The 23557-nt window shown below is 38.5% G+C and overlaps 2 protein-coding genes across 5 annotated transcripts in view; one reads left to right on the top strand and one right to left on the bottom strand.

Moving 5' to 3' along the window:
- The window catches only part of DHRS7 (dehydrogenase/reductase 7), a 28434-nt gene extending 10427 nt beyond the window's left edge, over positions 1 to 18007 (top strand). The window contains exons 2-7 of one of the 2 annotated variants that reach the window (XM_055538242.1): positions 458 to 610; positions 2504 to 2610; positions 3066 to 3305; positions 5617 to 5739; positions 7159 to 7374; positions 13334 to 18007. In XM_055538242.1, the coding sequence (XP_055394217.1) occupies positions 475 to 610; positions 2504 to 2610; positions 3066 to 3305; positions 5617 to 5739; positions 7159 to 7374; positions 13334 to 13381 (870 nt within the window). In that variant the 5' untranslated portion in view covers positions 458 to 474 and the 3' untranslated portion in view covers positions 13382 to 18007. The remainder of the gene's footprint in view (positions 1 to 457; positions 611 to 2503; positions 2611 to 3065; positions 3306 to 5616; positions 5740 to 7158; positions 7375 to 13333) is intronic. The other variant, XM_055538241.1, reaches the window with a different exon arrangement.
- A 1389-nt stretch (positions 18008 to 19396) lies between these two features.
- The window catches only part of PCNX4 (pecanex 4), a 40166-nt gene continuing 36005 nt past the window's right edge, over positions 19397 to 23557 (bottom strand). For all 3 annotated transcript variants that reach the window (XM_055538238.1, XM_055538239.1, XM_055538240.1), the window contains one exon: positions 19397 to 21058. In XM_055538238.1, coding sequence (XP_055394213.1) covers positions 20807 to 21058 — 252 coding nt within the window. In that variant the 3' untranslated portion in view covers positions 19397 to 20806. The remainder of the gene's footprint in view (positions 21059 to 23557) is intronic.

Here is a 23557-nt window from a genome sequence, read left to right as displayed (position 1 = left end):
TCATGATCAAATATGAAGATAAATAGAGCCTTAGAGTCAGACCATGGAGTTGTAAGGCTTACCTTGAAGTAAAGTCTGGAAAACTCTCAAAGAGTCTAGAATACACAAAATAATAGTTAGTAATAAACTGTTACTAATATGATTTCTAACACTAGGTAGAAAGTGTTTCCTTAAGATATTTAATTTAAAGCATTTTAAAACCACTTTATTGAGGTATGATTGTCATATGAGAAACCGTCCATATTCAAGGTACACAACTAGATGAGTCTGGGGTAAGTATACACCTGTGAGATCATCACCACAATCAGGGCTGTAAACAGGATACTTAAATTTTTAAGTTCCACATATTATGTCTTCATATTGTTTAAAACTATTTTTTTCCTTTGGTCAATCTTTGATTTATGGATGTAACCCATAGCTTATTTTCCCCCCTCAATCCCCACCCCCTTTTCAATAGAATGGGAGCTGACTGATATGGTGGTGTGGGTGACTGGAGCATCAAGTGGGATTGGAGAGGAACTGGCTTACCAGCTGTCCAAACTAGGAGTTTCTCTTGTGCTGTCAGCCAGAAGAGTGCATGAGTTGGAAAGGGTGAAAAGAAAGTGCCTTGGTGAGTAAATCTAAAATACCAGCAGTGCTGCCTAGAAGTAAATCAGAGCCCAGAGTCAAAATTTGGGAATTTTAGAGGGAAGAGGGGGATTTTCATGGGCAGTAGACTCTGGTTCCAAATGCTGAGTGCTTTGATCCAACTCCTTTTGTCACTTCTGCGTTAGCTGGCCTGACCTTTTTCTTCTTTTTCTGCCATCTTTCTACCTTTTTTTTTTTTACACTAATTCTTAGCATTAGGGATTGATCATCAGTTCTCTCAAATGCTGGTTTGGATTTTTAGTGACCACATGAATGTCTTACATTTTTATCTTAGACAAAGAACAATTTGGTTCTTATGAATGGCATACATATATGTTACCATAGAAATTTAATTGATATTTTGTTAAAATGTCCGATATTAAAGTCATATGAAATAATATAAGATTTTTGTTGTAAAGGACAAAAAAACAGGAGTGGAATTAAATTTTTTTTCTGCACGTTCTGTGCAGCATGTGGGATCTTAGTTCCCTGACCAGGGATTGAACCAGGGCCCCTGCAGTGGAAGTGTGGAGTCTTAACCACTGGACCACCAGGGAAATCCCAGAGTAGAATTAAGTTTGAGAAATGCAACTTGATATAATATTTTTCATATATACAGGACAATGGTGTTTTTGTTTATCTGTTTGGGTTTTGGTGTAGTTCACAGTAAAAGCAGTCTCAAGTAATACAGTTATTATTTCTCATAGGAAATTTAATATCTACACTGAAATAATTTTGAAATTTCCAGAAGATCTTTTTTTTTTTTTGTCATCTACTTGTCATTCTTTAAAAATCTTTCTTTCACTTTGCTGATGGAACTAATCACCCAGATATGGAGTTAGCTGATAAGGCCACAAGCCCTCTTTCACGATATTGCTCTTAAAGGCCTCTTGTGTTTTTCCACTGGGCCACTTCTTTTGACGGTTGCTCCTCTGCTGTTGAGACTTGCACGGGAAGAAATGAAGCGTAACAGTGTTTCTTAGCTTGAGTAAGATTGTTTTCCTTTTATCTGTCATATCATGGGTGCAGACTTTTCTATTGCTTTTGGAAAACAGTTAATATTTCACAATTTACTCCTGTGCCCATAAAGCCTTTTCACCTCTTCTCCACTTACTTGTTTTTCTCACCAAAACACAACTTTGTTGCATTTCAGGGCTAGAATTCAAGGAAATTAGTTTGAACTGTTCTTTTGATAACAGAAATAGAGAGGCCATTACAGCCCAATGTGTTTCTTGGTTGGGAATTTCAGAATTGTGTCCTTTTCCTTATTCACCTCCTGGAATCCTTAGCCTCTGAAAGGAATCTTTTCTGTGTCACATGACTGGAAGACCCAAATTCTCATTGATTTTCAGCATAAATTTTTTAAAATTGTGTTTAAAAATCAAGCCGTGAACCTATCATATAACAGATGTATAGAAATAACTGTGTACCTCTAAAGGAATTGATCTAAAATGTTTGCTTTTTTTAGTTTGTAGTATAATCTTGATTGCTTCTAGAGGCTGTTCCAATACTGAAATGGGTAGCCTATCCCTTCTCCAGCAGATCTTCCTGACCCAGGAATCGAACCGGAGTCTCCTGCACTGCAGGTGATCTCTTTACCAACCAAATGAGCTGTCATGGAAGCCTGGTCCAATGTTAGGCTGTATATATTTAAGTAGAAGAGAGGAATTCTGTTTCCTGTGTACCCAGCCAGTTTTTTGTTTGATAAGATGTTGCCCATATCCCTGTCAATCCACTTGTTGGTCCTTAAAGAGAACCTCATCCACAGGGCTTCACCCAGAAATGAGCTCATTGCTAAGTGTGGTTGTAGGGTGGGTGTTAAATGTAATGTGAATAGCACATGACTTCCATATTAACTTTAAGTGTCTTTATTTAGAGAATGGTAATTTGAAAGAAAAAGATATACTCATTTTGCCCCTTGACCTGACTAACAGAAGTTCCCATGAAATGGCTACCAAAGCAGTTCTCCAGGAGTTTGGCAGAGTAAGTAGCATTTTGAGTGCATGAATCTTGCTCTGAAGTAGCTGTAAAAGAGATTCCCATCTGTGGTGCTGTAGGCAAATGGGTTCATGAAGCATCTCACTTCATCTCAAGGGCCCAGCTGGGTCTCTTAATCTCTGAATCTGTGGTTTCATGTATTAATAATTGGAATTTTTCCTACCTTAATAAATTAACTCCTCCATGTAGAACAAAAGAAGCTAAAGATTCACTGTGCCTTTTATTTCTGTTACATTATTTTCCATAAAAAGTAACTTAAGGTGGGAATTTAATTCCATAGGTGAATTTTGGTTTTATCTTTTCCATTGCTGACCTCTGGAAATGTACTGTCCTGTTCCATTGATTCATCAAGTTAACAATATAACCAACCATCCCTAGGAATTCCAACAATCCATCTAAGTCATCCCTAAAGTACCCCCTTTCTGATTTTCTTTACTTAGATCGACATTCTGGTCAACAATGGTGGAGTATCCCAGCGTGCTTTGTGTGTGGACACCAGCCTGGATGTCTTCAAGGAGCTAATAGAGCTTAACTACTTAGGGACGGTGTCCTTGACAAAGTGTGTTCTGCCTCACATGATTGAGAGGAAGCAAGGAAAAATTGTTACTGTGAATAGCATGGTGGGAATTATAGCTGCACCCCTTTCTACTGGATACTGTGCCAGCAAACATGCTCTTCGGGTAAGGCTGTCAAAACTTAACTCTGATAGAACTGACCTGAACGTGTGTATGGAACATTTACTGCAAGAGATCATTGGAACTAGGTAGTCATGTTTGGAGACAGAGAGACCTAAGAAGATCTTGGGTAGAAGACTCACCCAGAAGATGCTAAAAAGACTTGAGCCCACCTGCCTCTTCCTAATTCTGCACATATGCAATGAGTACCTACACTGTGTCATACACTGCAACATATCCTGGGAGTATAAAGATGATATGATCCCTGCCCTTACTAACTGTATAGTCTAGCTGACATGTCACCCTTTACCTTGTCCTCATTTCTACCACATCTTAATGGCAAATTTGGGGTCTACCCTGTTTCTTCTACACACATTTCAGGATTCTACATACATTTACTTGTCCTTCTCATTTCTGTGACTTTGTTTCCTTCCCCTTTGTTGTTGGTGTTTATTTTACCTGAATTTCTAAATGTACATGCCTGTCAGAAATAGCAACTTCCCACTGGGTGATTAGCCCTGAGTGTCAAATCCTTACTGGGTCTAGCCTTGATTCTGTTTACTCTGACTTCATTAGAAGAAGAAAATCTAGTTAAGGCAGAGTCTAGGAGAAAGTTTAATTTGGCTTGTGTAACTTATGAGATATGAGTACTAGAAATGAATAAATTTTTAATGTTGGCATAAGAATGGATAAGAAGAAACTGTAACTATATACACTATAACATGGAGCAAATTAAATTGTAAGGCCAATAGGAGGAAAATGATTAATAGAGACATGTGATATATAATTAATGCCACTGAAGGTCAGTTTACGTAGAATGTTTCACCATTGGAATAATAAGATGCAATAGCTGAATGGTCATCAGTTTCATGAAAATTTGAAGCTTTGGTTCCATAGGATCCTCTTTCTGCTGTGAAGAGCAGACAATTGCAGTGAGTGATGAAATGAAATACTGCACTGATGATTTTCTCATATTTGGTAATAGGGTGTCAGTTGGACAACTCTCAGGCAGGCACATGAGGGAAGGTGGCCACCCCCTCTGTTTGGTACCCAGTATCCCATAAGACATGCAGGATACTTTCAAACACAGTAGAAGTTGTCTGGCCTGCCCTCCAATACTGTTTTGTACTGGATTTGATTGTCTGATACCATGTGTCAAGTTGAGATCTACTTATACCAGTAGCCGAACACTGAAACCAGGAGTCTCTTTTTGAAGGGCACATTTCCTTCCCTGATACTCAGCAAGCTAGAGAGTGAACTTACTTGTTGAAAAGGCCAGACACTATACTAGATGTGATTTCAAGCAAGGAGAGGTTTTAGTGTCTGGAGTATTGGCTTTCATGGTGTCCTCTCCCCTCTTTTGCTATAGAGGGGCAGAAGGTTAAAGTTCATGCATCCATTTACAAAGCCTTTTTCCTGTCCATCTGAGTCAGGCACTGCATTAGTCTCAGACAGCACAAACCCTCAAAGGCCTTGTGTTTGTTAGGCATCAGCATTAAAGGCTGGTAACTGTTTAATGTTATTGGATCATAAATAAATGTACCTATGTTGGCTGCTTAGGCTTTTCAAAGTTAACTCGGTTATCACAATGTAGTCTTGGGATATTTCCTGATTTAGGAGAAGCGATGAGGAGAAGTAGATGTTTACTTCCTATTTGGTTTAGAAATGGGCAATATCTTTTAAGTCTAGAGGGTCTAGGTTGTTTTTACAAAAGTCACTGAGTAAGCAATCATATTACATTTTTAACTAGCCGTGTACTCTCTTACTACACCTAAAATAAAAATTTTTGCTGAAACTAATAGTCTCTTCAGATAGTAATTGAAAAAATGGAACTGTTCCTCTATGATAGTTTCCTTTAAGTATTAATTCCAACTTGCTCCCTGTTGCCCTACCATCTGTACTTTAGGCCACTTTGAGGGATCATCAAAAGAAATCCAGCCTCAATGATGCTCAGTGAACATGCAACCCTTTTGGAGTGGGGAGCTGGCGACTGGATATCAGACTCTTCAAGGGTAGTCTCTCACTAAACCGGTGCAAAATCACTGATGGAACAAGCTAAACCACTGCCATCAGGGGGATGAACCACTCATACCTGGCAGGAGTTAAGAATGCCTGTTATAGATTGCCTGTGGTCTTATGTTTAAAAATGCCTCATCTTGTGTAATTACATTCCCTGTCCTTTACTCAGGCATTTCAGAACACATTTTGATAATGTGCTGCTATTGTCCTTCATAAAAAGTAGAAGAAAAGTAATTTTGTACTATTAAACATGAGATATGTGTCTGTATTTATTTATTTATTTATTTTTGTCTATTAGGGATTTTTTAATACCCTCCGAAGTGAACTTACCACCTACCCAGGTATAACAATTTCTAACATTTGCCCGGGACCTGTGCAATCAAATATTGTGAAAAATGCCCTAACTGAAGAAGTCACAAAGGTAAAATTTCTAGTTGGGAAATGATTTGAATGCTTTAGTAGTCATACCCTGGCCTTACATCACTATGCCTCAAGATTTTCATGTTAGAATCCCTTATGAATTATTTACATAACTCAGCATTAGGAAAATTGTTAAGGTTAGTTGATAGTGCTTTGGGATCCAGCTTTAGTAATAGCTAAAGAAATTACTAAGATACTGCTTATAAGTGATCCACTATTATGTGGGCTATCAATATTTTAAAAACCCAGTTTTAATCAATTCACAAATCATAGCAATGTCGAAAGTTCTGTGTGGCTGAATTTTAGTAAATTAAACTTTACTGGGATTTTAAAAGGGATTATGGTGAAGGAACTTAGCAAAAACCCCCCTGTTGAGATGTAATAGTTTTAGGTTGGCCTCACCCAGGCCTGTGCTTCCCTCAGCTCATAGATTACAAGTAATTAATCTACCAAATGAATAATAAATGTCTCATGAAGAATCCAGTATCACTCCATAATATAAAAAACTCTTTAAAGACCATGAAAATCTCCTTCTTCTCCACTAATATTTCTACTGAGATATAAATCTATATGTTTCCATGTAAATGTTTACATATACAATTTATATTTTGCATTTTCTATGGAGGCACTATAGTAAAATAGAATGAGCACAATGTTACAGGAATCAGGGGACCTAGAATATAGAACTGGTTACTACTAAATGGTCTGTGTGAGCACAGATAAAAGTTACTGTATTTCTGGGCCTCAGTTTATTCGTAAAACAGTAGTGGGTTAACTAGAGTAGCAGTTCCAAATTTTTTCGATATCAAAAAACCACTTTTATCTTCTTTCTCTATTTCATCCTCACGGGCTTCATGTTTTATAGAACTTCATTTGCTAAATGTATGTATTAATAATTTGTTTTAAAATTTTTATTATTAAAATGACATAGAGTTATCATTAAGTACTTTAAGATGGTACAATACTAACTAAAAGTGAATAACTGTTATCTTTTAGTTAGCCTGCACACTTATCTGGTTAAATATATGAATTCCATTAGGTTTTCTGAAATATATAGCTTATGTGTGCATGCTTAGTCAGGTCTGACTCTGCGACCCCATGGACTGAAGCTCACTAGGCTCCTCTGTTCATGTAATTTTCCAGGCAAGATTACTGAGGTGGGTTGCCATTTCCTCCTTCAGGGCATCTTCCAGACCTAGGGATCGAACCCACATCTCTTGCATTGCTTTCAATGGCAGGCAGGTCCTGTGCCACCTAGGAAGCCCATAAATAGTTTACAGGCACCCCTTAGTGCCTATGGGGACTCCTGAGGGGCATGCGGTCACAGTAAGGGAATCATTCAACTGGATGTCTCCTAAAAGTTCTGTGAGATACTCTAGATAAATACTTATCACTCATGAATTTTTCAAAATTTTCTTAGTCTACAGGCAGCACTGCAGACCAGTCCTACAAGATGGCAACCAGTCGTTGTGTGCGGCTGACGTTAGTCGCCATGGCCAATGATTTGAAGGAAGTTTGGATCGCTGATCAGCCTTTTTTGCTAATGATCTATTTGTGGCAATATATGCCAACTTTGGCCTGGTGGTTAACCAACAAAGCAGCAAAAAGAAGGATTGAGAACTTCAAGAGTGGTGTGGTAAGTCCAATTTATACATTTCTGAATTCATATCAATCTTGTAGGAAAGCATGAAATTTTCCAATACTTAAAAATTTTCTGTCTGCCAATCTCATGATATATTAATAAATACAAAATAATACATACATACATATATGTACATACATACAAAATAATACATACATACAAAAAAATAAATACAAAAGATATAAAAAGTTTTCCATCCCCAATGCATATCTGTTGGTTTACTGTAAATTACTACTTGTCTTGGGGAAAGTTTTCTACAAGGTAAAAATTAAATCAAAGATTGCCATTTTTTTCTTCTATGTTGCTGTCTGGCCAGTGTATGTGCCAAAATGCTTTTTCTCCACCATGTCTTCCCACAAACTCCAACGCATCCTGCAAGTCTCTACATTCTGTGTTACCTCCTTGGGTTAATACCTGGCTTCCCCACCCGCCCCATTTCTCCCCAGGACTAGGTGCACGTCAGCCCTCTGTCAAAGCACTTCCACACTATTAAGAGATGTAGTCTCACCTGTAGTACTGGTTCCTTCGACTTTGTTCTAGAAGGTCAGTTTGCACATCTGAAATGTGCCTGTGTCGGTGTTTAGGAAAACTTGCTGATAGCTTATTCTTTCAGCACTCATTTTTCCAGAAAAGTGAGGAACGTTAAATGAACTGGTGAAAAAAGAAGCAAAAACCCAAAAACCCAAACAAAATACTTAAAGAGACTTAAAGGTTATAAAACTTTCAATATGCACTAACATGTTTAAAACTTGAAAAATCAGGAAGAGGGCTATTCATTTTATACTAACCAGTTTGTTTTGGGTCAAAACATTTATAAGTGATTTCATAATGCTGGAACTTGGTACTGTGGGGTGGTTTTAAAGGTAGAGCTTCATCAAATATTGCATCAGAGTCTGAAATTTAGAGGACAGCAGATAAAGTGGCACTGTGCCCAGTGATAGATAAGAGTTGAGGGGAAAGGCCACCTTACTAAAGAGGTGAACCAACATTCTGGTTAAAAGCATGGAGCACGATGCTGGGCTACCTAGGCTGAAATCCCAGCTCTACCCCGTACTCATCATATGATCCCAGGTAGGTTATTTCTCTATATCTCAATCTCCTCATCTATAATACTTTGGCCACCTGATGTGAAGAACTGACTCATTGGAAAAGACCCTGATGCTGGGAAAGACTGAAGGCAGGAGAAGGGGATGACAGAGGATGAGATGGTTGGATGGCATCACCGACTTAATGGACATAAGTTTGAGCAAGCTGGGAATTGGTGATGGACAGGGAAGCCTGGTGTGCTGCAGTCCATGGGGTTGCAAAGAGTCGGACCCGACCGAGTGAACTGACCTGAACTGAACCATCTACAAAATGGAAGATTACTGTTGATAGTAGCACCTAGTCATAGGATTGTTATGGGGATTAAATGAGTTAGTATGTGGAAAGCTCTTAAAACATACCATGGTGTGTTATACTCATTAAGTATTAGCTGTTACTGCTTTTGTTTTGATGGCAGGAGGATATTTAGCAAACAGACAGTAAAGATTAAAGAATTAAATAATATGGCAGAGGGAGAATGCATTATAGAAATCACTGTTTCCGAGGGGAAAGAAGGATTAGGGGCTAGAGTTTCATTCCCATTGTAGCAGTTGTTCATAAGAAGGTTATTTTGTTTTGTTTACAGAATACCAACAGAATACCTAATGTAAATCTTGGGCTTCCCTAGTGCCTCAGTAAAGAATCCACCTGCCAAGGTGGAAGATGCAGGTTTGATACCTGGGTCAGGAAGATCACCTGGAGAAGGAAATGGCAACCCACTCCAGTATTCTTGCCTGGGAAATCCCATGGACAGCAGAGCCTGATGGGCTATATACCATGGGGTAACAAAAATTGCCGGGAGCCGGTGAGGCATTCCACTCGTGACAAAGGTCATGAGGAAGGAGGCTTGGCATATGCAAAGGTAGGATCGAACCAGGAGTCCCCCTGGATATTCTTGAGCATCTACCCCCAAAAAACCAGAGTCTGCCTACTTTATTGCTTTGTGCTCTCACCTCTGACTTTACTGGGGGCTGTCCCCCACCACCATCTCGCTCTGTCAAAGAGTTAACTTACAGCTCCAATTAATAAAGTTCCTGGGCAATTTGGAGTGTTTAAATCCAAACCCCTCAGATAGCTCTCTAACTCGTCTGACAAGTTTACCCGGTCTCCTACAGCTATGCATATGATTTTTTACAGTCTCCCAGCCTCGAGAGGCACGGGAAGCTTAAGATATTCAAATAGCTTAGAGCCTCTCAGAGAGTTAGAAACTGTCAGAATAAAACTAGTAAAAGATTTCATTGATGAGCCAATGCTTGCTGCCAAGTTTCCACATCCCCTGAATTGTATACTTTAATGTGTATTAATATAGTTGGTATGTAGAAAAAATAAGTAGTGGCCTTAGTGTTAGCAACTTTAGACCCTTAAGGTAATAAATTCTTTCCTTTGTTGTAGACCCATTACACATCTGCCCTATAGGGATGCAATTTTATCTAACACCTTCGGAAGATGGCGCCAAACCTTAGAATAATTACTCTTAGAGAATAAGTCTTTGTCAAGAGTCATAAAATGTTAATAGGCCTTCTGGCCAGAAGATGATGTAAATCACCTAAACCATTTGTATATGATAAGTTTGCAGGAAAGAAACCCTGGTTTTTGATAAGGATCAAAGACTGCTGACTTTGCATCCCCTATTATCCTCTATGTGTAACTTAGGGTATAAAAACCCCTGTTGAAAATAAAGCTACTGGCCTTGCTCACCAAAGCTTGGTCTCCCCATGTCATTTTTCTCCTTAACTTCCAGCTGAGTCTCCATCTGGAGCACAGAGGTCCTCTGCGACCATTTATTTGCCTGGGCTTCTAAGACCCACTTGAGAAGGTGTCTAAGGTGGGGCACCTTCCGCTATTCGAGAGGGCGCCTGCGGCCTCCGTGGTGAGAGCTAACCTGGTGTCACAGGTTATATTGATTTTCCGCGTAAACCAAGCTACTCAGCCTCTTTTCTCCACTGAATTTTCCTACTGAGCTATCCTCATTCTATTACTCTTTATATCTTTGATGAATAAATAAATAAATAGTCACTGGCACCGTCTCCCCTTCAAATACCCTGGATCAGCCGGGGCTGGACCCTGGCAAAAAATGTCAGACATGAGTTAGCAACTAAACAGCAGTGTAAATATAGGCATTGCATTACATCTAACATTTGCTAAAAATCATGACTTCTCTCTTCCTACCAACATATTTGAACTATTGCTTATTACATGGTCTCACTGCTTTATCACTTTATGATAAACTGGGCATCCATTCATCTCCCCAAATCATTCTGAGATATATCTTATTCTTTACACAAAACCCTAGAAACTTCAAAAAGTTGTTCATTTTTTTTACTTCTCTCCTCATTGCTCTTTCCTCCCTACTGTTATTTTGTATTGTGTATATTCATCTCCTTATTGAAATTTGTTTGTAAGAATCTCAGTTAAGAGAATGCCACTACTATTCCCAAACTAAACGTTGTTGTTGTTATTCAGTCACTAAGTTGTGTCTGACTCTATGATCTCATGGATTATAGCTCCCCAGGCTTTTCTGTCCTTCACTATCTCCTGGAGTTTGCTCATATCCATGTTCATTGAGTCGGTGGTGCTATCTAACCATCTCATCCTCTGTTGCCCCCTTTTCCTTTTGCTTTCAATATTTCCTAGCATCAGGGTCTTTCCCAATGAGTCAGCTCTTCTCATCAGGTGGCCAAAGTCTTGGAGCTGCAGCCTTAACATCAGTCCTCCCAATGAATATTAAGGGTCGCTTTCCTTCAGGATTGATTGGATTGATCTCCTTGCAGTCCACACGACTCTCAAAAGTCTTCTCCAGCACCACAATTTGAAAGCATCCATTCTTTGGTGTTCAACCTTCTTCATGATCCACCTCTCAAATCCATACATGACTACTGGAAAAACTATGACTTGACTATATGGACCTTTGTTGGCAAAGTGATGTCTCTGCTTTTTAATACATTGTCTAGGTTCATCATAGCTTTCCTTCCAAGGAGCAAGTCTTTTAATTTCATGACTGCAGTCACCGTCCACAGTGATTTTGGAGCCCAAGAAAAGAACATGTGTCAGTGCTTCCACTTTTTCCCCTTCTATTTGCCATGAAGTGATGGGACCAGATCCCATGATCTTAGTTCTTTGAATGCTGAGTTTTAAGCCAGTTTCTTCACTCTTCTCTTTCACCTTTACCAAGAGGCTCTTTAGTTCCTTTTTACTTTCTGCCATTAGAATGGTATCATCTACATATCTGGGATTGTTGATATTTCTCTCAGCAATCTTGATTTTGGCTAGTGATTCATCCAGCCCAGCATTTTACATGATGTACTCTGCTTAGATGTTAAATAAACAATATACAGCCGTGTTGTACTCCTTCCCCAATTTGGAACCAGGTGTTCAACATCCAGTTCTGTTTCGTCTTGACCCACATCCAGCTTTCTTAGGAGACAGGTAAGGTGGTCTCTTAAAGAATTTTCTGCAGTTTGCTGTGATCCACACAAAGGCTTTAGTGTAGTCAGTAAAGCAGAAATAGATGTTTTTCTGGAATTCCCTTGCTTTCTCGATGATAAAACAAATGTTGGCAATTTGATCTCTGGTTCCTCTGCCTCTTTGAAACCCAGCTTGTACATCTGGAAGTTCTTGGTTTGCATACTGCTGAAGCCTAGCTTGAAGGATTTTGAGCATACCCTTGCTGGCACATGAAATGAGCACAGTTGTACAGTAGTTTGAACATTCTTTGGCATCGCCAAATGAACCAAGATCATTCTGTTGTTTTCTTGTCATCTCCTGCTTGACCACATTCCATTTACCTTGATTCATGGATCTAACGTTCCAGGTTCCTATACAATATTGTTCTTTACAGCATTAGACTTTACTTTCACCACCAGACACATCCACAACTGAATGTTGTTCCCACTTTGGCCCAGCCACTTAATTCTTTATGGAGCTATTAGTAATTGCCCTTTGCTCTTCCCCAATAGCATAGTGGACACCCTGTGACCCTGAAATGAAGTGAAGTTGCTCAGTCATGTCCGACTCTTTGCGACCCCATGGACTGTAGCCTACCAGGCTCCTCTGTCCATGGGATTTTCCAGGCAAGGATACTAGAGTGGGGTGCCATTGCCTTCTCCAGATCTCCCCAACCCAGGGATTGAACCCGGGTCTCCCGCATTGTAGGCAGACGCTTTACTGTCTGAGCCACCAGGGAAGCCTCTGTGACCTTAGGGGGCCCATTTTCTGGTGTCCTATCTTTTTGCCTTTTCATACTGTCCATGAGGTTGTCTAGGCACAAATTTGTTTCTGTTCTTTAGGCTAGGAACAGTATGTCTGGAACTTTGTTTTGATGAATTGTTATTAATTTTAGGCATCAAAAACAATAACATCATTCAATTTTGTGTTATAATTTGCTTTTGTCTTATTTAGTATATATTCTTGAGAGTGGTAAATGGGCATCTTCCCAGATGAAATGTCACCTCTTAAAAATTATTGAATTGCCTTGTTTTACTCTTTAAGCAATATACTAAAAGTTCACAAATGATTTTGGAGTTATCTTTCAAGTATTTTAATTCTAAAGACTCTTTGTATTTATTAAAGCAAGCCAGTGTAGGTATAACATGCTGATCAGAAGAGTAATAGTAGAAATTTCAGCATTTATGAAATGGCATACTCAGATGTTAACAAATGACAGGGAAATAATGTTGCTAAGCCCCTTAGAGATATTTTGCGTAGCTTGAGAATTTTGGCTATGATTTTTATTCCTATTTAAGTATTTTTCCAAGGATTTATAAGGATTCTCCAGTGAATCATAATGATATAGCTCCTCAAAACAGAAGGAATTAATTGTCAAAACCTGGGGTAGAAGAAACTGATTCATGTTTCTGTTATTCTTTTACAGGATGCAGATTCCTCTTATTTTAGAAGCGTGAAAAAAAAACATGACTGAAGGAGTATTTGCATTTTTCAAGCCACTGGAAAGAGAAATGGAAAATACGAAAAACAGTGATCTTCTTACACATTGAAGAATAATTTGTCATTTTATTTCTTAATAGACACAACTTTCCTTTCAATATGTAATAACAAGAATGACAGGAGTCTTTCAATAAATATGTTAACACATATTACATTTCTGGGTAACATACTCTAGTATATATGCTTAAAATCTAGGTTAGCAGAATGCTAACCCAAGAATTACAGTAATCCATTTACCATAAATGCATGGGCTATTATATGAAGCAGAGTGTGGATAGCGGGCAGATACAAAGAAGTGTCTGAAAAGGTCCTGCCTCCAAGGTGCTTACACTCTCTTGGAAGAATTCACAGGTACAAATGACTGGAATTTGACACCGTAGGTAGGACTCATAGCAGCCATTATTTTTAAAAACCTGTTATATGTCATTTACTGTACTGAGGTGCTTTGTAATTAGTTAATTAACTTATTCCTCATAACAGCCCTCTAAGGTAGGTGGTATTATCCACCTTTGTAGATGAAGAAAGAAATGCCCAAAGCAAGTAGATGCTACTTTCCCAAGGTCACAGAGCTAGTAATGGGTAAAGACTGGGTTAAACTCAGCTCAGGAAGATTCCATTGGTGACTTTCTTTAGTTATTATTGTTAATTTTACTTTAACCTTTAGTGTCTTACAGTAGAAAACATGCATAGGCTACAAGAGAAAACCAACAAACGTTCCTTGACTATTTACTATCAAGGGAGAAGAACAGGGGAAGAAAAACATGGTTCTCACTGATAAGTGGTTCACATTTTAGTTATAGACAAGGTTCAGTTCAGTTCAGTCACTCAGTAGTGTCCGACTCTTTGTGATCCCACACACTGCAGCACGCCAGGCTTCCCTGTCCATCACCAATTCCCAGAGCTTGTTCAAACTCATATCCATCAAGTCGGTGATGCCATCCAACCATCTCATCCCCTGTCACCCCTTCTCCTCCTGCCTTCAATCTTTCCCAGCACCAGGGTCTTTTCCAATGAGTCAGTTCTTCGCATCAGGTGGCCAAAGTCCCGGAGCCATCAGTCCTTCCAATGAATATTCAGGACTGATTTCCTTTAGGATTGACTAAATCCTAAGGTTGGATCTCCTAGCAGTCCAAGGGACTCTCAAGGGTCTTCTCCAACACCACGGTTTAAAAGTATCAATTCTTTGGCACCCAGGTTTCTTTATGGTCCAACTCTCACATTCATACATGACTATTGTTGGCAAAGTAATGTTTCTGCTTTTTAATATGCTGTCTAGGTTGGTGAAGAATCTGACTGCAATGCAGGAGACCTGGGTTCAATCCTTGGGATGGGACGATCCCCTGGAGAACGAAATGGCAGCCCACTCTAGTCTTCTTGCCTGGAGAATCCCATGGACAGAGGAGCCTGGCAGGCTACAATCCATGGGGTCACTAGAGTCGGACACAACTTAGCGACTAAACCACCACCACTACTAGGTTGGTCACAACTTTCCTTCCAAGGATCAAGCGTTTTTTAAGTTCATGGCTACAGTCACCATCTGCAATGATTTTGGAGCCCCCCCCAAAATAAAGTCTGACACTGTTTCCATTGTTTCCCCATCTATTTGCCATGAAGTAATGGGACCGGATGCCATGATCTTAGTTTTCTGAATGTTGAGTTTTTCACTTTCATCAAGAGGCTCTTTAGTTCTTCTTCACTTTCTGTCATAAGCGTGGTGTCATTTGCATATCTGAGGTTATTGATATTTCTCCCAGCAATCTTGATTAACACCATAAAATAACTGGAATAGTTGTTGGAGAGGCTGGAAGCCACCCTGGTGGCTACCACTGGGAAATGTGGAACGTGTAAATGGTAGAGTGACACCATGGAGTACAGCATGGGGTACAACATAAAGCAAGTAAAAGCAATGGAATAAAGGCACACATGGCAACATCCTAGAGCACAGTGATGAGTGAAGAAAGCAAATGATGAACTATAACACAATTCTGTTTAGATACACTTAAATTTATGTGCATAGAAGATAGTGCTCATTTTGCCCACAGGGAATCCCAGATAATGGGATTAGACACAGGCTGGAAAACTATGTTTGGTTTATTTAAAGATTTTGAAACACAAGATGGAGAATTTCAGCAGCAACCTGTGTCCATTGATGGATAAAGAAAATGTGGTATATAAATATTGATACAATGCAATAACTCGGCCATTAACAAAATCTTGCCACTTGAGACAACATGGATGGATCTAGAGGGGTATTATGCTAAGTGAAATGTGTCAGACAAAGAAAACTACCACATAATCTCACTTATATGTGTAATCTAAAAAACAAAACAAAACAACAGACACATAGCCACAGACAACAAACAGGTGACTGATGGGAGGGGGCAAAATAGGTGAAGGGGATTCAGAGGTACAAACCTCTAGTTATAAACCCCTGTGGGCTTGTTCCTATTGTCTGTTGTTTTTCTTGGATTTTGATCATGTTGTCTTATCTTCTCAGGTGTTTTATTTTAGATTTTCCAACATAAATATGAAAAATTATAAAAATAATTAAAAGGTCCAGAGAAGATTTATATTTGCTCAGGGTAGTAGCTAGGTACAGTACAAATCCAGGATCACCTTAATCCAGTTTTGAAAAGATTTGGGCTTAGTTGTTCAGTTGTGTCTGACTCTTTGCGACCCAATAGACTGGAGCCCACCAGGCTCCTCTGTCCTTGGGATTTTCCAGGCAATAATACTGGAGTGGGCTGCCATTTCCTTCTCTAGGAGGTCTTCCCGATCCAGAATCAAACCAGGGTCTCCTGCATTGCAGGCAGATTCTTTACCAGGTGAGCTACCAGGGAAGCCCCCTTGACAAGATTGCAAAGATTCAAAATTGATCTATTTTTTTTTACCCTCCTTCTTTGGAGAGCCCCGGACTCCATCTTTAATGCTTTAACTTAGTAGGAAGTCTGCCAAAAGTGTTAGTTGTCTTCCCAGCCACCTCCTCCTGAATCAGCCAATGTTCCTAGAAGAAAAGCAGCTCAAATGCTGAGCTCAGGTCTTGAAGTTTCATTCTACCTTGGGTCTTGGTGATATAATCCTTCACTGTCTTCTTGATTCACTGATACTTTTGACACAGATTTAAAAATTTTTTGCACAGCTTCCACAGTTCTCTGTGAGAAGTTTGATGTGAATTATGTGTGCACTACTAAAAGTGGAAGTCAGAGAAGCTGGTTTTAGGGCAAGTTCAATAAGGTCAAGCTATTTTGATTGTATCAGATGGAGATAAATGGTTACATACACAGATGCAGTGCTAAGAGAGGTTGAGTACATGTATTTGAACATCATTCATTTATTGATGATATGTAAGGTTTTGGGAGTGAATGCGATTGTCTATGATGAAATGTAGAATAAGAAGAGGTGGCCTGAGCCATTTATGAAGAAATTCCAAAATTCAGACAGAGGTCAGACAGAAAAGGAAAAGCAGCAAAAGCGACTGAGGAGTAGTCAGGGAGACAAGAAGAAAATAAAGATCATGTGGTGTCAGGGAAGTCCAAAAGAAATAAAGAAGGTGACTCAAGCAGTTGTCAAAAGTGTCAAGTGCTGCTTAAGAAAGTGAAGTTGCTCAGTCATATCAGACTCTTTGTGACCCCATGGACTGCAGCCTACCAGGATCCTCCGTCCATGGGTTTTTCCCAGGCAAGAATACTGGAGTGGGTTGCCAAATAAGACAGGAACATAAAAGTAACTATAGTGGACCCTTGAACAGTGCTGGGGTTTTAATATGTATATAATTTATAGTAGGCCCTATGTTTCCATGAAAACGATTTCAGACCTGTAGTAGCTTAGCATTTACTAATGAAAAGAATCCATGTACAAGTGAACCTGCACAGTTCAAACCTACGTTGTTCAAGGGTCAACTGTAGTTGGTTTGATAATATGAAAGTAAATAATGACTTTAATAAAAACTTTATTTTGGGGGAACAGTAGAAATGGAACCCAAACAGGAACACTTTGATAAGTGAATGAAGGTGAGAAAACTTGGCCATGAATGAATGGAGACATTGTGGCAGTTTGAGAAGAATCCATGGTAAAGGGAAAGCATGGCATGGCACTATTATAATAGTGTAAATCTTTAAACAACTTAAAATGCCTATTATTTGAGGGATACTCTAATACTCTGTTATTTATATCTATCAAAGTTATATGATCACTAAAACGGATAATTAGTGTTTCTTAATGATATGAGAAAATTTCCGTCAGTGACAAAAAAGATATATACATAATAAATATATGTGTGTGTGTATGTATGTACTGTTGCTGTTTAGTTACTAAGTCGTGTTCAACTTTTGCAACTCCATGGACTGTAGCCCGCCAGACTTCTCTGTCTATATGTATATATATGTATTTTTTTTCCAGCTAATACATCTCAATTACATAAATCATAAGCCTGAGATCCAAACTCAGATGTAACACCAAATCCCATTTTAATAACTATACTATATTGCTTTCCCCAAGATGACTAACACACAAATCTTGTGAATTCATTAACTGAAATTAGTCCAAAAAAGTATCCTTTAACATTGCTGTACTGAACTGTTCCACATAATAAAGGAATAAGAGTAATAAAAATCTAATTGGTACATTTCAAATAATTTCAGTCTTTACTATAGACAATGTATTATTGTACTCCCAAGCCAAGAGGCTACTACAGACTAAATAAAGGGTACTATAGATGAAAATAATAAAGGACAGAATAAAGGTAGAATAAAGGCACAATAAAGGACAGAAACAGTATGGGCCTAACAGAAGCAGAAGATATTAAGAAAAGGTGGCAAGAATACACAGACCAACTATGCAAAAGATATCTTAATGACCCAGATAACCACGATGGTGTGATCACTCACCTAGAGCCAGACATTCTGGAATGCAAAGTCAAGTGGGCCTTAGGAAGCATCACTACAAACAAAGCTAGTAGAGGTGATGGAATTCCAGCTGAGCTATTTCAAATCCTATGATGCTACTGTGAAAGTGCTGCACTGAATATGCCAGCAAATTTGGAAAACTCAGCAACAGCCACAGGACTGGAAAAGGTCAGTTTTCATTCCAATCTCAAAGAAAGGCAATGCCAAAGAATGTTCAAACTCCTGCACAATTGCATTCATTTCACATACTAGTAAAGTAATGCTCAAAATTCCCCAAGCTAGGCTTCAACAGTACGTGAACCAAGAACTTCCTGATGTTCAAGCTGGATTTAGAAAGGCAGAGGAACCAGAGATCAAATTGCCACATTCGTTGGATTATAGAAAAAGCAAGAGAATTTCAGGAAAACATCTGCATCTTTGATTACGCTAAAGCCTTTGACTGTGTGGATCTCAACAAACTGTGGAAAATTCTTAAAGAGATGGGAATACCAGACTGCCTTACTTGCATCCTGAGAAATCTGTATGCAGGTCAAGAAGTAACAGCTAGAACCAGACATGGAACAATGGACTGGTTCCAAATTGGGAAAGGAATACGTCAAGGCTGTATATTGTCACCCTGCTTATTTAACTTATATGCAGAGTACATCATACAAAATGCTGGGCTGGATGAAGCACAGCTGGAATCAAGATTGCCAGGAGAAATATCAATAACCTCAGAACTGCAGATGACACCACTCTTACGGCAGAAAGTGAAGAGGAACTAAAGAGCCTCTTGATGAAGGTGAAAGGACAGTGAAAAAGTTGGCTTAAAACTCAACATTCAGAAAACTAAGCTCATGGCATCTGGTCCCATCACTTCATGGCAAATAGATGGGGAAACAACTGAAACAGTGAGAGACTTTATTTTCTTGGGCTCAAAAATCACTGCAGATGGTGACTGCAGCCATGAAATTAAAAAAATGCTTGCTCCTTGAAAGAAAAGCTATGACCACCATATTAAAAATATGACAGTATATTAAAAAGCAGAGACATTACTCTGCCAACAAAGGTCCATATAGTCAAAGCTATGGTTTTTCCAGAGTTGGACCATAAAGAAGGCTGAGTGCCAAAGAATTGATGTTTTTGAACTGTGGTGTTGGAGAAGACTCTTGAGAGTCCCTTGGACTGCAAGGAGATCCAACCAGTCCATCCTAAAGGAAATCAGTCCTGAATATTCATTGGAAGGACTGATGCTGAAGCTGAAGCTCCAATACTTTGGCCATCTGATGTGAAGAGCCGACTGATGAGAAAAGACCCTAACGCTGGGAAAAACTGAAGGCAGGAGGAGAAGGGGATGACAGAGAATTAGATGGTTGGATGCCATCACCAACTCAATGGACATGAGTTTGAGCAAGCTCTGGGAGTTTTTAAAGGACAGGGAAGCCTGGTATGCTGCAATCCATGGGGTCACAAAGAGTTGGACACGACTAAGAGATTGAACAACAACAACATAGAGGAAAATAAAAGGTGTAGAGAAAATTCATCTCAAATGATGCAGATTCATTATTTATCCTCCTTATAAGTTCCTGTAAAAAGTTCCTAAGCAGCAAAAGAATGAAAATAAAACCCTGATCACATTATGAAAATTTTTCTCTTATCTGTTTTTGGCTTGAGTTCAAACAACTTAAGACAATAGTAACTGGTAGTCGTATTGGGCAAGTCATTCTTCAGAATCAGTATATTCAGTGGAAAAGAAATGCACAATAAGCCAGATCTACAGAATGGCCTCTAACAGTCATAATCAGATTACCTTAATGTTGCTAATTCTGCTAAGTATTCACATGATGAATGGGATGAACCCTTTTCCTTTTAAATATATCAAAAGGATATATGGGAAAAAAATTAAAAAAATTTTTGGAAGAGATTTTATTCAAAGTTTTTAAGGTTTCTGAATTGAAGTATATGAAAAGAAACTGAATAGATTATATGAAAACATTCAGAGCATGTTAAATGTTAAAATAAATAGCACAAAGTTTGAAAATACTATAAAATTTAATATATTTCAAATAAATATATATACATTTTGTAACCTTCAGTAGGATCATTATTATTATGTAAAAAACACTGATATGTATATCTTTTAAGCATGTAAAAATTACATAGTTGTTGACTACTCTAAGGCAAGTCACCTATCACACATTAAAGAAAGCATTAAAAAATTCATTTTATAATCTTATACAAATGTTTTATATTTACCAAAGCCTACCACAATCCATAGGGCACAAATATTGGCCAACTAATTCTAACTTTTATGTTATACATAAAGTTGTTGTTTTATACCACTAAGTTATCTAAGAAAATCAACTTTATAGAGCTTAGCTTTTCTCAGGCATCTGACTTGTGGGAGGAGAGAGGGAAGTCCAGTGAAGTACAAGGAATCACAATGATAACTTTTCTAGAATGAAAAAATAAACACATCTCATTTGCTCACAATACATTTACAAGTCAAATGGCCTCTAAACCAAATGTATATGGAGAGGTTTTGAAGAATAAATTGGATATCCCAGGGGAGGATCAGCTGCTTGTACTGTAAGGTTTCTTAAAAGTAGTGGATGAGCTTGTATACTATAACGTTCCTCATCATCATTTGTGGCATAAAGCAATTCCCATGAAAGATTGGCCCACTGACCTCTAACAGCTTCAGCATTTAACTTCCCAACATGGATCAATAATTCTTGAAGGGTAAGTACTCTCCCAGTGTAAACTCCCTGTAAAGAAGAAAGGAGGTTGGAGGCAAAGAAAAAGAAGAGAAGATTATATTCAGGCCTTTATTTATAAACTTAGAGAAAAACTCCATTGTAGTTAAGCAAACTTAAATAGAAAGTAGTATATCAAAATGTACACGAGTTGCTTGTCTTCAAAATCAAGAATCACTTCTATTTGGTTGCTCTCCGACTAAGCGTGAAATAAAAAAATTTCCTGACAGACATTGTACTCACTTCTTACTTTCTTCTCTATTCCCTCACTCCATGTGGCCTCAGCAAAATGTAAGTCATAAATATTAGTCAGTGAACAATCATCTAATTATTGAGATATATTTCATATTCCAAATAATTTAATGGCTTTTTAGTATATTCAGATATGTATAACTATCTCCACAATTTCTGGATATTTTCAGGACCTCAAAAAGAACTCTGTACTCTTAAGCTATCACCCTCCTATCCCTAATTCCCCCAGTCATAAGCAACCACTAATGGTTGAGTAGTATTCATGTGTGTGTGTGCGTACATCTTTATCCATTCAGCTGTCAGTGGATATTTACGTTGCTTCCATGTCTTGGCTATTGGTAAAGAGTGCTGCTATAACACTAGGGTGCATGGATCTTCTTGATTAGAGTTTTTGTCTTCTTTCAGATATATGTCCAGGACTGGGATTATTGGATCATATGGTAACTATTTTTAGCTCTTTAAGGAACTTTTGTATTGCTCTCCATAGTGGCTGTACCTATTTACCTCCCCACCAACAATATAAGAGGGTTCCTTGAACTCTCTACACTCTCTCCAGCATTTACTGTTTGTGGATTTTTTTGATATTTGCTATTTTGACTGGTCTGAGGTGATATCTCATTGCAGTTTTGATTTGTGTTTCTCTAGTAACTGGCGATACTGAACATTTTTCATGTTCCCTGATACCATGAGTATGATGTTAGCTCTGAGTGTCATATGTGGCCTTTATTACGTTGAGGTATGTTCCCTCTATACCCCTACCTTCTGGAAAGTATTTACCATAAATGGATGGTGAATTTCGTCAAAACCCTTTTCTGCATTTATTGAGATTATCAAATATTTTAATTTGTTAATGTAGTGTATCACATTTATTTTTTGTGGATATTAAAGAATCCTTGCATTCCTCAGAAAAATCCCACTTGATCATGGTATATGATCTTCTAAATGTATTGTTGGGATAAGTGGACTAGTATTTCAATGAAAATTTTTACATCTATATTCATCATTGATACTGGCCTGTTTTATTTTTTTGGAGGCTAATTACTTTACAATACTGTGGTGGTTTTTGCCATACATTGACATGAATCAGCCATTGGTGTACATGTGTTCCCCATCCTGACCCTCCCTCCCACTCTCTTCCCATCCCATCCCTCAGGGTTATCCCAGTGCACCAACCCTGAGCACCTGCCTCATGCATCAAACCTGGACTGGTGATCTATTTCACATATGATAATATTCATGTTTCAATGCTACTCTCTCAAATCATCCCACCCTCACCTTCTCCTACAAAGTCCAATAGTCTGTTCTTTACATCTGTGTCTCGCATATAGGGTCATCATTACCATCTTTCTAAATTCCATATATATGAGTTAATATACTGTTTTGGTGCTTTTCTTTCTGACTTACTTCACTCTGTATAATAGGTTCCAGTTACATCCACCTCATTAGAACTGATTCAAATGCATTCTTTTTAACAGTTGAGTAATATTCCATTGTGTATATGTACCACAGCTTTCTTTTTTTTGGTACTACAACTTTCTTATCCATTCATATGCCGATGGACATCTAGGTTGCTTCCATGTCCTGGCTATTGTAAACAGTGCTGCAATGAACATTGGGGGTACACGTGTCTCTTTCAATTCTGGTTTCCTTGGTGTGTATGCCCAGCAGTGGGATTGTGGGTCGTATGGCAGTTCTATTTCCAGTTTTTTAAGAAATCTCCACACAGTTCTCCATAGTGGCTGTACTAGTTTGCATTCCCACCAACAGTGTAAGAGGGTTCTTTTTCTCCGCACCCTCTCCAGCATTTGTTATTTGTAGACTTTTTGATAGCTGCCATGCTGTCCAGCATGAGATGGTACCTCATTGTGGTTTTGATTTGCATTTCTCTGATAATGAGTGATGTTGAGTATCCTCTTTTCATGTGTTAGCCATTTGTATCTCTTCTTTGGAGAAATGTCTGTTTAGTTCTTTGGCCCATTTTTGGATTGGGTCACTTATTTTTCTGGAATTGAGCTTCAGGAGTTGCTTGTATATTTTTGAGATTAATTCTTTGTCAGTTGCTTCATTTGCTATTATTTTCTCCCATTCTGAAGGCTATCTTTTCACCTTGCTTATAGTTTCCTTTGTTGTGCAAAAGCATTTAAGATTAATTAGGTCCCATTTATTTATTTTTGCTTTTATTTCCATTACTCTGGGAGGTGGGTCATAGAGAATCCTGCTATGATTTATGTCAGAGTGTTTTGCATATGTTTTCCTCTA

Source organism: Bubalus kerabau, chromosome 10 (assembly GCF_029407905.1).
Source record: "Bubalus kerabau isolate K-KA32 ecotype Philippines breed swamp buffalo chromosome 10, PCC_UOA_SB_1v2, whole genome shotgun sequence".
NCBI lineage: Eukaryota > Metazoa > Chordata > Mammalia > Artiodactyla > Bovidae > Bubalus > Bubalus kerabau.
This window is presented reverse-complemented; position numbering and strand designations above follow the sequence as displayed.